Source organism: Ictalurus punctatus, chromosome 9 (assembly GCF_001660625.3).
Source record: "Ictalurus punctatus breed USDA103 chromosome 9, Coco_2.0, whole genome shotgun sequence".
Classification (NCBI taxonomy): Eukaryota; Metazoa; Chordata; class Actinopteri; order Siluriformes; family Ictaluridae; genus Ictalurus; species Ictalurus punctatus.
The window spans coordinates 21,895,022-21,912,077 of record NC_030424.2 but is presented as its reverse complement, the minus strand read 5'-3'; the positions used below and the strand labels follow the sequence as shown (position 1 = coordinate 21,912,077).

The following is a 17,056-nucleotide window of genomic DNA, read 5'->3' as shown; positions in this document are numbered from 1 at the left end:
TTGGACTGTGTTTTGGACTGTTTGTCTGTGTGTTTTTCATAAAACTTCTGCACATGGATCCTCATCCCATATCAGAGTCTGCCATGTTACAGCAACTTCTGGATAACTTCGATTGCACCTTTTGTGGTGCTACTTTACAAGCTTAGTGGCACTAAGGATTATGTTGTCAATAAAAATGTTTAAATGCTTTAGAAAGCATATACATTTTGACTGAAATAATTTTTATTCAATGAAGGATTGTGTTAGTTGTTAGTTACAGGCAAAGTTCTTAAGCACCATAATGCAAAAACTATTCAACAGTTGAAATCTTGTCCAAATACATACAGACGGAAATTCGATTTATTTTTCTCTGCTGATTACAGATGCTGTTACACAATCAGGTTAAATCATGTTTGCCCAGCCAATGTGGTTAAAACCATTTCCTCAGTGAGGTGGGGAGCTGGTGGCAGGCCAGGATGTCTAGGCCTCAAACCGTGATGGTCGGCAGTCTGTAGTGTACACTGGCATCTCAGGAGAGAGTGCTCTCATTTCACTAAGCAGTTGTAAAAATCCTGAGAATAGACATGCTGCTCCACTGCCAGGAAAGACTTCAGCCTTCAGCCCTTGCGCTCCATATAATGTAGACCATGAAGAGCATGACTACATCTGACCATCCACTCACCTCGGAAAGTCTCTCCATAGCCACTAGCAGGTCGGAAGTATTCCAGGATTATCGTGCTTCTGTACAGCCGTGTGGCATTTTTGCATGTCAGCCACTTTTTACATCAACAGAGCATTAGGGTGCTTTCATTATGCATGACATACTGTATGAACACCATCTGGGAAGCAGCACACAAACCATGACTTGTCATCTCTGTCTCTGTCTTCCATGATCCAACTGCTAAACACAGTAACAGAAGTGAGGAAAAGAAATGTTAACATGAATTACAATCACGGTATGAAAACACAGCAGGTAACGATGCTGAGAAGAGAAAGATTCGAATTTGCCTCATACATGCATGTCAGCAGTCTTTCAGTGATGTGTTTGGTTTAATAATAGATGCCAGACAAATGTACAGTGGCCTGCAAGTTCAAAACACATGAACAAACACAACAGCAAAGCTAAAAACATAACAGCAAGAACATGACAGCTAATCTAAAAACACAAAAGCAAATCAGATATGCAACAAGAAATAAGAAAACACAACCACAAAACTAAAAACAGAAGCTCATCAGAAAACGTCTGGGTTAAGCATGTAACCTTGTTCCCTGAGAAGGGAACGAGATGTTACGTGAGCTTCACGCTGTGGGACGCGCCCTTGCACGCAACTGGTATCTGAAGTGTGTAAAATCATACCTATTTATAGGCCTGCCGTGGTTAGGTGATGTGATATTTCACACGTTGCGTGACTGTAAAACGAGGCCTGTAAACCATGTCATCAACTTCTGTTTGTCAGAAGCACAGACGTAATTTACCGGCATACCCCAGTATGACAAAGCTACACAACATTTAGTTCCCTTCTCAGTTAACAGGGTTAACGCACACATTTCCTTTCAAATGGAACTCAACGTTGAATGATGTTATCTCCGAGAACCAAATTCAAGCTGGCCAATTTGGTGCTACTAGCAGCAGACGTAGCACGATCTTGGGGAACTCTCTCTAGAGCCACGTATGTACTATAGTGTCCAGCTCTGACTTTTTTTTCCTTTGGTGCAGGAGGACTGAGGGAAAACCACAACGGGCAGTGTGTTCGCCTCCTCAGAGACGAACATGTCTACTTCCGCTCGGCCAGAGCACCTTCGATACCCAGGCCTCAGCCCGGAATGTACATTGCACTCACTGACAAAACTTTCCCTCTGCCAGAGAAGAATTAGTTGAGCCTGCCTGAACAGGGGGCGCGAACATAATCCTCCCTGGTGGTAGATATATGATATGACCGCTGTATTGTTTGGCCTCATACTGTAAAATACTGTATTGTCATGGTGACCTCTCAACTGAGGATAAGAATTGCAGTGCTAGGAGTATAGCTCACACTTCTAGGCGATTTATATGCCATGCTAGATGAGGGCCGCTCTAGAGACCATGAGGGAGGCGTCTGACATTACTGTCTTGCAATAAGAGATGCCCCTAGAGTGTGACCGGAGGCTAGAGACCAGGGACACCTCCAAGTTCTCAGAGCATGTAGGCATCACCACGTGACACTGATTACTCTCGTCCAAGGATGAAACCCCGACTTTCAGCCACCACTGAATGGTGTCATGTGCAATGTGCCCAACAGTATGACATTGGCTGCTGCTGCCATAAGCCCCAATGGTCTCCGTAGAGACTGGATGGGATGCACAGACCTAACTTTATCTTGCTCAATGTTGATAGGATTGCCCTACACATGTTGGGGATAGACACGCCCTCATTGTATTAGAATCCCATATAACCCCTAGAAAAGTCTCTCTTGACTGGAGAAGAAACTTTCCGTGAGGTTCAACCTGAGCCCCAAGCTCCTCATGTGGGTGAGAACAACATCTCGATGTTGAATCACAACTTCCTGGACCGCACTAGAATTAACCAGTTATCCAGGTAATTTAGCACACAGATGCCCTGGGGTCGCAAAGGAACCAGCACTTCTTGCTGGTGCACTTCTTGAAGGTGTGAGGGGATAAAGATAGCAAATGGAAGAACAGATATTGATATGCGTTGCCTCCAAACGTGAACCTCAGGAACTTCCTGTGACTGGGAAATGAATATGCATCTTTTTTAGATCTATCGTCACAAACCAATCCTTAAACTGAGTTTATGGAACAATACGTTTGAGTGTCAACATGCTGAACCTGTATGTCTGAAGAGTTCAGTTGAGATGACGCAAAGCTAAAATTGGCTGCATACCCCATCTTTTCTGTGCACTAGGAAATAATGGCTGTAAACCTCCCTCCCTCAGAGAAAGATGTACATGTTCTATGGCCCCATTGTCCAAAAGAGATTTACTTCCTGGGCTAACATTGGGCTCTACATTGTGCTGACTACTGTGGTGGGGGTTGAGCTCTGAACTGGACCCGGAACCCTTTTCTATGGTGGACAGAACACATGGAGACACATTTGGCAGTAGTTTCCACCCTGCCAGATGGTCTTTAGTGATGTTAACTTTCCACATTTGGTTGGAGGGAAAGCATCAAGTTTTTGTTGCACTGTGACAGCTTGCTGACCAGAGACAACTGAAAACTTGGGATGAAATTGACTTGGGGAACCTTACAGTAATACTGGGGGCTAACTGCCCTACCAACCTCTCGTCCCCTGCTACCTCCCTCCACGGCCCTTCGAGACTGTTTCTTTTTGCCTTTTCGGCATTGATCAGGCCTACTAGCAGGCTGCGACTGCGGGAGGAGGCAGGCTGCCACACTCGTCTTCTGTGCCTCCCTCACAATTCAGCAGGTCTGCCTGGTAGACCTGCAACACTGCCATTGTATGCTGAGACCCACAAGCAAGACCAGCTGCCGCATAGGCTTTGCCAACCAATGCAGAGGTGGTGTTACACGGCCTGGATGGTAAAGCCGGCCCCCCTGATTTTGCTGCCGTTGATGTAGAGAGGTGACTCGCAAGGACCTCCTCCACATTTGGCATAGCAAAATAGCCATACTGTCTATCCCCCACAATGTCTGAATACTCTGATGTCACGGGGTTATAAACACGGCTTTCCCCAGAAGCGTGACACTTCATGGTGCACTTCTGGGTAAAAGGGAAGTTTTCTGCAGTGTGAGAGAGTGCTCTCCTTCTCACTGGCTCCCCCTCTGGCTCCTAACAGGGTGGGTTGACTCTCCATACCAGATGGAGAGGTCTCTTGCTCCAAAACCCGATACCAGAGAGTCGGATCCGGAGGAAAGTGCAAGAGATACAGCAGCACTCATTTCCGGTTCCTCCTCCAGATCCATATGGGACCCACAGGATCCCAGCCGGCTGGCTACCTCGACTGCAGCTGGCCCAGAGCCCTGAGGTTTTTTTCCACAATGAGCGCAGTCTGTCCCCCTCGAGGGCTGCTGTTCGATGCTCCACTCCCAAAAAATGATACACTGGCTCCCCCCTCTGGCTCCTCAGAGAGGGTGGGTTGACTCTCCATACCGGAAGGAGAAGTCGATTCGCGAGCTCCAAAACCCGGAAGCGGAGAGTCGGATCCAGAAGAAAGAGCGAGAGAAAGAGCAGTGCTCGTCTCTGATTCCCCCAACAGATCCATACAGGACCCTGCCTCGACAACGGCCAGCCCAGTGCCCTGAGGTTCCGAAACGAGAGAGCCAGGAGCGGAGTCACGCTGAAACACGCTCCGCTCCCATAACCTTCACACAAACAATGTGTCCACCCACCTCTGTATTAACACGAGAGCAGGGAGTAACACACTTTCTGAACTCTCTAATCCTGTTGAAGAACAGAAAACAAACATACATATATTCTTTTGAAAATAAATGCTCTGAAGACTAAGAAAGCTGATGAAATGGTTTACAAGCGACTATTTTATAGTTACACGATGTGCAAAACGTCACGTCACCTGACCACAGCAGGCCTGTAAATAGGCGGGATTTTTACACAGACTTCAGATACCAGTAAACTAAAAATAATGGCTAAAACCAAAATTATAAAAACAATAACAGACAACAGAAGCATATGAGAAAACAAAACAGAAAAAAGGAAAAACACAACAGCAACTTTAGAAACACATCATCATGAAATAAAAACAGAAAGGAATATCACACGCTAATTGGTGATTGGCTAAAGAGAGACTGAAAAACTAAGGGCTTACAGTCAGTATGTTTATAATAAGAGGAAGTATGAGCTTAAATAAATCTACTGGTGTTTTTATTGCTTAATTTATCAAAGGGATTTATATGATGTTATTTCAGATATGCTGTCAACTTTGCACAGCGCTACTCTTGAGTATGCAAACAGGGCCACCGTATAAATGTCATCTGTGATTTTATCATCCAACTCTACATATATATTTCGGGATAAACACATAAAACTGTAGACACTTTGACCTGTTCAATTGCGGGTGTAATGGAAGTCCAACCCTGAGTCAGGGAAACTGGACTTTTTGGAATGTTGCTTTCCTCCAGCAGTATAATGCTGAGCGGCACAGTTCCGCAGGAACTGTAATTTGGTCTACAGACTTAAAGGCCTCTGCTTTAGGGTCCTTAATGAGTAGGTAGCCTCTGAAAGTGAACCCTGGACAGTAATTTATGTCACAAAATGGCAGTGATTTTTTTTTAAGTGTGCCTGTCAAAACTCCTTGGTCTGTTTATGGTCAGAGCAAGGATGGCAAGTCGTCTGTAGCAGACTTCAGTCCTGATGTGCTTTCTCTTATTGTGGGATGGAAAAAAACTTTCGCACACCTGGTTAAACTGTAGGAGCTTTTGGTGAAAATACAGGCTACAGAAAAGTATTTCCGCAGCCTAGGTTGTTCATGTTGCTTCAGTCTTTGTGAAAGTTTCCCAGAGGATTGTAGTCTTTTTTGTGTCTGTGTATGTGTGTATATTATATATATATATATATATATATATATATATATATATATATATATATATATATATATATATAAAATATTTGAAATAAAAGAAAAGGGGCTCATCCATATTCAGTGGATGAATTAAACAAATTATTTCACGCCATCTGGTTTATAAAGTGTGCACATGAACAGATAAATGTGTGATTTTTCTTCTTTTTTTTTGTCTTTGTTGCAAACAATTAGAGCTGAAGTCATATATCTTCAGAGTTAGTAACTACTGCAAGCTGCAGCTGGAATTCTGTTTAGAAATCTGAGAGGGGCGCCACACTTCTCACTTCTTCCTTCAGCTTTATAGCCAAGTGGCAGCCGCACCATGCTGATGTTTAACAATCGCACAACATTGCCTTAAGCTACATGGCAATTCCTCACAAAGTAACACAGTAAAATAAACCCATAAAGAAGCAAATTTGTTTAGGTTGGAATTTGATTTTGAATATCCTATGGAGCATTTATCAGATTATCAAATTATTATATATATATTTTTTTCTGTTGCTTTTGTAGTCATTTTAACTGACATGCTGATAATTACCCAACTAAAATCATGTAGACATTTAATTAGTTTGTAGTTAATAAAACTAGTATAAATCAGATTATACAACACTTCATTCCAGGCCAGTAATTTGATTGGTAGATCAGTGCTCCAAAAGTGCCTATATTTCCTATAACCACCCTGTGACGTTTCACTCTATATATTATGCCACCTGTCTGTAAAATTCCACTTCCTAGTTTGAAACTGTTACTACAGTAGTGTTAGAGACATCATCAGGGGACATGGTAAACAATACTTTTCACTGCTCCAACAAGCAATAAAGTGATTATGGCTTCTTTGGGATCTATTTTCACATGCGGAAGAAAAATAAACAGAACATTTGGCCATATCGTGTCTGAAATATCAGTTATACTTGTGCATGTGATATTGTTTAATTATTGTCTGACACATTTCCTATGGAACTTTGTGTAATATGTCTCATCATACACATTTAATTTTCTAGAAGGTTCCTGTCACTGAAATCCTTATAAACTCTGTGTATCCTGGGACAGCAAGACTAAAGATTTTTCTGCCAGTTCTAATTTACCATTCATTAAGAAAGGAATAAAACAGGACAGGGGGAAGTAATAAACAGTGTGTTGGTGTGATGTAGCCTGACGTGAAGTGGAGTTACTGTTACCACCCAAAAGTGCATTATTTTCCTATAACAGCATGCCCTGAAGTGTCCTTTTCCTGTTCAAGAATGGATGTAGACATTCACAACACTTTTTTTAGTTTTTATCCATTTATAGTTATAGTTTAATGTTGGCTGCATCTACGTCCTCCATCCTGAAGACTTTCCCAATGTCGGAAAACTTAAAAGAACAGCTTTACAAAGTGCGAACACTGGAGGCTCCTTCCATAAATGCTAAACACCTCCTGACATAAAACCTCTACACTACACTACACCAAATTTCAACAGCCTGCATAGGTTATTATAAAAATAATAATGTATTAGAAAAAGTGCATTAAAATAAATCTTGCAGCTGATTTACTGTCTGTGCAACCAGGAGCGCAGCTTCTGAACAGGCAAGGCAGACAACTGCTTGGGGCCCCAGGCCGTTATGGGGCCCTTGAGATCTGACAACCTTTACTCCACAGCAATGTCTCAAAATGTGGCAACCGCAGTAACAATGGACAACTTGCAATGACATGATAGTCGGACTGATATGACATTCCTGTCGACTTTTTGGCGGTAATATTTTCAGAAACAACATCAATGAAGGAAAATGGAGAGGACTTTTGCGTCAGGAAGTGAAAAAAGAAAGAGAAAAAAACAGAATGGGGAAAAACGTAAGCAAGACGGTGATAAGTGGATCAGATAATGACGACTGTTTGTTTAAGTATAACAGTAAATAACCGAATACTGTTATTTAGTCTAGCTTTAACTAGTCTAATGGGGGAGACACTTGGATTACTTCAGCTAATGCTAGCGGAATAACGGCAATATAGTTTTTAATGGCCTTTTGACCTGGAGTTAATTAGTTATATATTTAAGTGTTTATTGTTCTTTGTATTTATAGTTTGAAAATTGTACTAATGTGAACTTTTGAAATAAATACAAAAGTTTAGATTGTGTACATTTTTGGTTGGTGTCATGTTATTTATAACATAATAGTGATGAACGCTGGTTGGAGGAGCCCCCTGAGAATTTTTCCCTATGGCCCCAACAGATGCTAGACTCACCCCCTGTATGCAACACCATTCTGAATAATCAGAATCAAGCGTTCAGCAGCACTGTGATGTAAAAGGCTTTCTCATATGTACTCTATATGCATAACACTATCTTTTTAGTATCACTAGTGTCTTGAAATCAATTATATGTTATTTATTATATATTACAACTTATAGAAGGAAACAATAAATAAATACAGAAGAAAAACTACATGCTCTCATTTTTGAGCACTCAATTACTAGAAAGATTACTATGCAGATGAATATCATGGTAATTAATCCTCAGTGAGGATGCATTGCTTCACCGAATCACAACTGTGTTCATAGACTACAGAACTTGTCGATTTTCAAGATTTGCCCCTATATCATTTGGCCATATGAGCAGTAAGTTGCGTGCAATGGAGTGATATGACTGCCACTGGCATTCTGTGTATTTCCCAAATTATCATCACTAATCGGCTTTTGGAGAGAGAGAGAGAGAGAGAATGGAAATTATTTAAGTCCAGGGAGAGAGGGAGGAGTGGAGCAGCACCGCTCTGTCATATGGCTTTGATGGGGTTAGCGCATGATGTAACTGCTTGTAAGTAAATATGACTGGAAGACGTCGTTTTGTGTCTTTGAGTAATAAGGTTGAGCTTTGTGCAAATGAAAACATCTGTCTCAAGCTGTGGTGTCTTTGAAGTTGAATTCCTGAAAAAACAAACAGATGCTTAAGAATTAGTTCCATTGCAAAATCCCTAACAAGGTACCAGTGTGTTTTGTTCCTACATTATGTATAAATAAGGTTGTTTGTTTTTTCACTTCCACCCCTGAGTCAAAATGCATGCCATGTCTTCTTATGTAGCTTCATAATGACTGTCTTTTATGTTCTTATATTAGAGCGCATGCAACTACCATCATCACACTGGGTAGGTAATATTTAGGAAAAAATTATGTCTTCTGTGAGCTGAACAACAACCAGTGGCTCCAAAAGTCTTAGACTGGCTCTCAGCATTGGGAGAATGGCTCTCCCATTAATACAAAGTGTGTATCCTTCACACTACCAATTTGGTGATGGTGTGAAAAGAAAGATGAGAAGGGGATAGATGGAAGTTTAAGAAAATGAATTTAAGAACCTACAGTATATCTTGAATCGCACAATGTTCACAAACACGTTCATGAGGTCAAAATGTCTATAAGGTCGATAATTTTTATTATAAAAAATCATGAGCCAGTTTAATGAAACTCAGAGAAAACAAAGCTGATAAGTGAGCTTGGCCCCTTCACAAACATATTTGAGATTTTTTTGGTCACCTTTTGCTATAAAAACACAGGACTATCTAAATCACTCTTAATCCAGTAGTGATTTCAATTCAGAAGTTGATTCGCATCCAAACAAATCGAAGACGTGCCAGATGACCTCACATAACAAGGTCATTCGCTTTTGTCAAAATTGACCGAATTATAGGAAAAGTATCTCTTTTATTAAAAGCTTGATCTTATTCACTTTCATTGAGGTAGGGAGTGGGATACCAGAATTTAAACCAGATGGAAAATCAGTTGCCTGGCCTCAGCAGTTTCCAGAAGGTGTGGTACCTAACCTACTGCTGCTGATCCGTCTGCACTGCTTTCATTTTTTTCAGTCTGTAATTTAGCTCCAGTTCACTATCTCTGTCATCATTGGCACCCTCTCTGCATTGCCAGCGCTCATGAATTTCATTAGGTGAGCTTTGGAGAAAGAATGCACTCGTATTGGTTAAGGTTAGCAGTAAAGTCAGTAAAATATGCCATCTACGCTATGTCACCTCCTAGACATTTCCTATAAACTCTCACCACAATTATAGCACCTCATGAGGAAAGCACAGTGTGTGCACCATTGTGCTAACCACACACTGCCATCATCTGATGACCTCCACCTGGACATGCCACGGCGGGGTATCCACCATGCATTTGGCAGCCAGATGTTCAGCTTTGGTAAATGTTGTTGTTATTCATTAAAGTCCTCCTGATTGGTACAATTTGAATCTGTACAAAACAATTCTACCATCTATTAATAAGCATGCAGATATTCTTTGTGGTATAATTTTCTTTCTAAAAATGTGTGTTAGTAAGGGGTCAGTAAATTATTTTATTGTTGTGGATTTAAAAAAAAAAAAAAAAGAACTTACAGTTTAAACTGGATATTTTGTACAAGTATAGAATTGTGTATAGTGGTTCTTGAAAGTTTGTGAAACCTTTAGAATTTTCTATATTTCTGCATAATTATGACCTAAAACATCATCAGAGTTTCCAGGCATCAGGTCCTAAGAAATTGCCTTTGTTCATGCCATGATACACTTCCACAAACATGTGTTGTGAACATCTGATAAATCCCTGTTCATTAAATAAAAATCTGTGAAATTCTGATGATATTTTATGTCATATTTATGATGATATATAGAACATTCTTTCAAAACTTTCAAGCACCAATGTACATCCCTGAGTATACCCTCACTAAGTACCTTATTAGGAACACCTGTACACCTATGCAGTCATGCAGTTATCTAATCAGACAATCATGTGGCAGCAGTGCAATGCATAGCATCATCCAGATACGGGCCAGCAGCTTCGGGTAATGTTCACATCAATCATCATAATGGGAAAAAAAGTGATCTCTGATTCTAACCGTGGCATGATTGTTGGTGCCAGACAGACTGGTCTGAGTATTTCTATAACTGTTGATCTCCTACAATTTTCATGTACATCAGTCTCTAGACTTTATTCAGAATAGTGCACTAAAGAAAAAACATCCACCGAACAGCAATTCTGCAGATGGAAACGCTTTGCTGATGAGAGAGGTCAATGGAGAATGACCAGACTGGCTCGAGCTGACAGCAAGGCTATAGCAATTCAGATAACCGCTCTATACAGTTGTGGTGAGCAGAAAAGCACCTCAGAATGCACAGCATGTTGAACTTTGAGGTGGATGGGTTTCAACAGCAGAAGACTACATCGGGTTCCACTTCTGTCAACCAAGAACAGAAAGCTGAGGCTGCAGTGGGCACAGGCTTACCAAAACTGGACAGTTGAAGACTTGAAAAATGTAGCCTGGTCTGATGAATCTCAATTTCTGCTGAGGCGCATAGATGGTATTGTCAGAATTTGGCATGCACAGCATGAATCCATGGACCCAACCTGCCTTGTTTCAACAGTCCAGGCTAGTAGAGGTGGTGTAATGGTGTGGGGAATGTTTTCTTGGCACACTTTGGGCCCATTACTACCAATCAATCATCACTTGAATGGTACAGCCTATTTGAGTGTTGTTGCTGATCATGTGCATCTTTCATGTTTACCCACAATTTGCCCATCTTTTAATGGCTACATTATCCAGCACTATAATGCACCATGTCACAAAGCAAAAGTTTCATGAACATTGCAATGAGTTCACTATTTTTCAGTGGACTTCCCAGTCACTGGATCTGAATCCAATAGATTAGGGATGTGGTAGAATGGGAGATTTGCAGCATGAAATCTGCAAGAATTGAGTGACTTAATGTCAGCATATCAACATGGATCAGAATCTCAAAGGAATGTCTCCAAAAATCTTGTGGAATCCATGCCATGAAGAATTCAGGCTGTTTTGAGAGCAAATGGAGGTATAAAATGGAGATCCCATTAGTATAGTGTACCTAATATAGTATTCAGTGAGTGTATAGGTGAGTGTGAAGGCCACAGCATATGATTTACATTATTTGCATACTCATGGAGGCATTCAGTGAATGCTCATGCTTTGTGGATGGGGGTGGAGTCATTCTAGAAGTGACCACTCCCAGCAGGATTCCTCACAGGAAAAAAAAGGGGGATCTGTACATATAACTATATTGTTTTGCAGTGACCCTGTGTGACGTATTGTAGGTTTTGTATAAGCATCAATGTGTAATGCATGGAGCATTTAAGAGCCTGGTTAAGTCTGAGACAGTTGGATTATAGTATGAAATCTGTAGCAGCTGCAGCTGGAAAAAGGAAGAGAGCCTACTGCCAGGCTCATTCATGGCCTTGGGGAACAGCCGGGTTTTGGCACCAATACTTACCCACAAGGATAGTTGCATGCCAGTTTGACCTTGTTCTGTTTTCTATCCTTCAACTCAGAATATTGTTGAAAGTCACTTATCTGAATATCCTGGAGGCAGTGTTATTTAGCCCACACAAGCAGATTTTGAATATTCAAATGAACTTCTGTATGAATACATGTTTGCAAATTAAGGCACAATTTGACATGGGCCTGTTCCACCATGATAGTTTTACATACTTTTATCCTCATGATGTTCCATTTTATTACAGTCCCAGATCTGATTGTGGCTGAGAAGGGACTCCGGGCCGAACTGAGCTATCACTAGGCCAGTGGTTTGCATGGTGAATACATGAGCATTGCAAGTGTTTCCTGATGAACAAAAAGGCGTAGATGGTTGCACGTCCCTGCAGGACCATTAAGGCCATGAATCAATGTAGTCATTTGTAAGCCCATATATAAATCAAACAGGCCCAAACAAGGGAGCATGCTTTTTTTTCTGGAAACATTTATTTACAATGACATTTTTATTCTGTACTGTGGACCGAACAGCATGAAAGATTTGCTGTGTACTTGACCTCAGTCTGGGCTACATAAGCACTGTCCTTTATGTAACTTCCAAAACAGGACTTACATACTGCAGCATGTGCATTTCTTTCTACTTTTTAATGAGATGTAAAAAGTCTATTTCATCAGATCAGCTTTGTTTCCTCATACACGGAAGGTTTTTGGCACGTTCCGTGTACATGATGTAAACCCAGAGACTGTTTAATGTACTTCACACTAGTTTGAAGCAAGCTCTTAAAACAGAAACAAGATATCCTAGGTACGATACTGACTCTGTCTGAAAAACCATTTTGTATTAGATATCCTAACGGTAAAAACATGCAAGACACAAAATCAGCCAAAAACAAATTTTAAACTTTCTGCATCATCTATCACTCCAGTGATCTGTTCTTGCTAAGCCAACCATATTTTCAATGATCACATACTTCAGTCATTTCAGATCAGCGGTAATGAAATATGGAGAAGGGAATATTTCAGCTCCAGGCACCAAGACAAGACCCTAGTCTGTGATGAAGTTCCAGGGTCGGCTGTAAGCTGAGGGGATCTTTCTCAGGGTCTCTTGGAAGAACGTCCACTCAGACTGTCCCTCAACTTCTGATGAGTTCCAGCTCTGAGTGAGCAAAGGCTCCGTTAATCAGCAGCATTCCCCCAGCCTCATTCCTTTTACTCAGAGCTGCCAGCTCCCTTCATCGCCCCATTTACCACCAAGGGCAGTTTACTTATTTCCTCGCAATGCATTGGGATAAGCTATGCAGGAACATGGACCGGACCTGGATCATTCGCCAAGGTTTTACAGGAAGCAGGTCTTCAGCCGTGTGTTGTCTATCTCCAACATTCATCAGTGTTAATCACACTTATTTCCAGACGACTTATCTTTTACAACTACTATGTCATAGTAGTATAACGTCATCTGGTGGATCTGAGAGTCGTATCATACTCGAAATTGAAAAGAACCAAAGGGACATAACACGCTTGTTTGGTTTGGTTCATCCATCACCTTGTCAGAGCCAAACTTTCTGGCCAAATACTAACACACTGGGAGAACATTTATTCTCATGCATTGAGCCATCAACGTGTATTTGCCAGGCTCTGGTATTCAGCCTAACAGGATGGTCACACGCCATGTGAAGTCACTGGCCCATGACAGAAACAATCATTTGTAAAAAGAGAATTTGAGGTGTATATTGAACTAAACTTAGGGAAGTGTTGCCCTCCAGGTTGCTCAGATGATTATCAGGTGCAGGGTGATTAATTTGTCTATCAGCTTGCTAATTACTTACAAGAAACATGATAGAGAATCCAGACCTTGTGGGTATGCAACAGGGTGAAGGGTCAGGCATGTTCTACATGCTGCCCAAAAACATGCTACAAGAAACAAATTACACAGATTAATAACATTGCTTTGAGGAGTGCTGGGCATGCATGTGGCTGCATGTCTTTGTGTGAAGATGCCATGAACAGATCCCCGAGGCTATGTCTTACCAGGCGTGCTTTAGTCTATTATCATAGTTGTTTTCTAGAAAGAAACAAAGGCTATGAGCACTGACTTTGTCTTCATTGCATGAGAAGTTGTATTGGACAGATTCAGGTGGAACTGATTTGACTCATGGCATTACCCAACACCAGGTTGTGTAATCCAGTTCAGTAAATATAAGTACAATTAAAGGTAATCAAAGGATTATTTTTAAAAAATAAAATTAATAATAATAATAATAATAATAATATATATATATATTTTAAAACGGGTGTGATTTCATTTGACATTTCAACCTCGGTTCCTGTGTGTTCCTCAGCAGGTCTGTTCGTGATGCCCGAAAGATCAGTAATGTTGCGTGATCTCTGAATTGGCTGTACCATGCCTTCTTTGTCCCACTGAGGTAACGTCACATCAAAGTATCAATCACTCAGACATGCCCGAGATTAGACAAACGGCATCACCAGCTGAGAGCAAACCGTGGAATTTTCCTGCATTTGCATAAAATAGGAACTTAGAGGGACTAACAAATAAACCGGGTACCTCTGGAAAGGGCGCCAGCAGTGGATTTTGTGGTTTGTAGCTCATAGGTTTGCTCTTTGCCCACTGCACATTCCTAAGAGGAAACTGAGAGAGGGGCCATTATACAAATAGCCAGAACTCTGCCAAGGAGGAAGGACTAGACCGACTGTGCTGCCAAATGTTTCAAGATCTTCAAGATGCCTCGCTCTAATCCTGCGCTGCTTTACACAACAATGGAGGCAAGTGAACCAGTGAACAAGTCCCTCTGAAACAGTCATATATACAAACACCGCAGATCAGTATATTATAAATATTCATATTCATATATGTTATACTGTTGCACTGTTTATACAGTATATGACTGCTTTTCTCACTTTCTGAGTATATACAGTGTTTATAGATATTATCATTCATGCCCCCTTTTTTTTTTTAACTCCTTCGTTGTCTTTTAAACGTGTTTAGAGGAAAAATACACATTCCATGTTGGTTTCTTTCACCCAGCCACAGTTGGCTCCAAACTCCTCTTCTTATGCCTTTAAAACAAGTTTTCTCTAGGAATAACATTGCCATTAGTATACTAAGGGCTTGTTTGTGTCCATGCAACCGAATTTTCTTCACAAACCCAGATTTTGGTTGTTGATGACGTAAGCAAAACCTAGTAATTTTCTTTAATCACAGGTCTATCATTAGAGGATCTTCATCGTATTTAACTAAGATTTTATTAGGATCAGGTCATGCAGTGTGATAGCTATTAATCTTAAAAGAATGTTGACATCGCACAGCTTAAAAGAGGTTTTACAAGCTTTAAGATAAGGTTCTAAACTAAACTGCACAATTATCATTTAGAATAACATCTGCATTATAAATCATTAACACTGTGTTTACACAAATCACAACAAATGTCCAGATAACATGCCTCCCTCTCAGTTTTACCCCCCCCCCCCCCCCACCTTCTTTTACTGATCTGACATGCTGTATAATTTCATGAAATCTGGACTATGATTTTAATTAATTTTTAATCTAATTAGTGTCTTCAAACAAGAAGCACAACAAAATGATTTCAAATATTTGACCTTTTGGCTGAATCTTATAGGTTCTTTGTAAAGCAGTGGTCACCAAACCTCTTCCTTGAGATCTACCTTTCTACAGGTTTCATCTCCAACCAAAATCTAACACAACTGTTTTAGCTGATCAAGAGCTTCTTAAGGTCAGGTGGCACAATTATGGTTGGAGCTAAAGTCTTCAGGATGGTAGATCTCCAGGAACTGGGTTGGTGACCACTGATGTAGAGGGTTTCTCTTTCACAGATGATTCCAAGTAGTACCACTTTAGGGCGCTTAGAATAATATAGAGTATAAAATGTTCCTTGAGGGTTCTTTGAATAGTTGAAGGGTTCCTAAAGGGGGTTTGTTTGGAACTTTCTTTAATAGGGATGCACTCTATTATAGGATTCTACAATAAACCTCTATTGGTTTCCCTATAGGTGAAGAACACTTCTTTTTTTTATTTTTTTTCTAGTGCACTATTCATTAATGTCTCCAACCCGCCCGGTCATATGCATTGATATTATATTAGCTACTAGTGTTTATCTAACACTTTACATCCATTAAGACCTAATAGAAAAAAAAGAGGGAAAAAACATCCATCATACCAGAAACACCACAATGCAATTCCTTTGTAACCTAGTAGCTATTTAAGATGACTGAAAGACTGAATATGAGAAGGAATGATTTATGCTGATAGTAGTTGGATATTGGATAAAAGAAATTTACAGGGTGAACCAATACATTACCTTATATAGTAACAGCCAGGAAATGGGATACCTAATTGAATGATATATTAGACTGTGAGCACTACTGTTTCTAATGCTTGCAGCATGACTGAACTGGAGCACAGGCCTGGTGATAACTGACAGCGGACAAGAGACACATACCTTATTTCCTGCCCAGGTGAACATTCCAGCAGTTACACACTCAGGCAGGAGGTGAAAACAAGAGCCAGGAAAGTGCCTACACAAGCAAGAAGGAAAAAATATGAAGATAAAAGAGTCTGCATATATATGTGTGGGTGTGTGTGAGTGAGTGAGTGAGTGAGTGAGTGAGAGTGAGAGAGAGAGAGAGAGAGAGAGAGAGGGAAACAGCCCAGTACTTCAGCCTTCAGCAAACGAGTATAATGCTCCCTCATGTGCTCCTAACTTTTACTTCCCACTACTATGCTACAAGCTGCAGACAAAAAAAAAAAGTAAATACCCCACACACACGCACACAGCCATATTATTCAGCTACAATGCACTTAATACTAGAATGTGAATGAATCACATGCTTGTCCCATCTTGTCATAATTTAACTTAATGTGTAACTGATACAAACAGTTCAGATCTGTACTGGTGAAAAAAACATTCCAGGGAATCTGAGAGAACACATTAAAACTATCAACCAGTAGATGCCCTTTTCCAAGCTAATCTAATTTGGGGAATGAGTAATAGGAAATCACTGCTCCAAACTGATGAATGAGTCAGACTTTTACTGTTAACAACGTGAATTGTTGGTATAGTTGTGGGGGTGAGGAGCATTGTCAACATCAGGGAATGTTATCGTTATGAGACGAGTTAGCGGTCTGTGAGCTGCAGGTCACTATAAGTAGGAGCTTCAGTATTTCACATCTGGCTTTGGTGTATTACAGCTGCCCCCCTGAGTATGGCTGTGGCATTACACATGCCCTACAGTCAACCAGGCCTTCGG

At 40.7% G+C, this 17,056-nt stretch overlaps 1 protein-coding gene across 1 annotated transcript in view; it reads right to left on the bottom strand.

Moving 5' to 3' along the window:
- Window positions 1-204: 204 nt before the first annotated feature.
- arel1 (apoptosis resistant E3 ubiquitin protein ligase 1) overlaps window positions 205-17,056 on the bottom strand; it is a 39,876-nt gene continuing 23,024 nt past the window's right edge. Inside the window, exons 22-23 of the mRNA XM_017476699.3 lie at window positions 16,249-16,324; window positions 205-880 (exon numbers count right to left, since the gene is read on the bottom strand). Of these exons, the coding sequence (XP_017332188.1) occupies window positions 848-880; window positions 16,249-16,324 (109 nt within the window). The 3' untranslated portion in view covers window positions 205-847. The remainder of the gene's footprint in view (window positions 881-16,248; window positions 16,325-17,056) is intronic.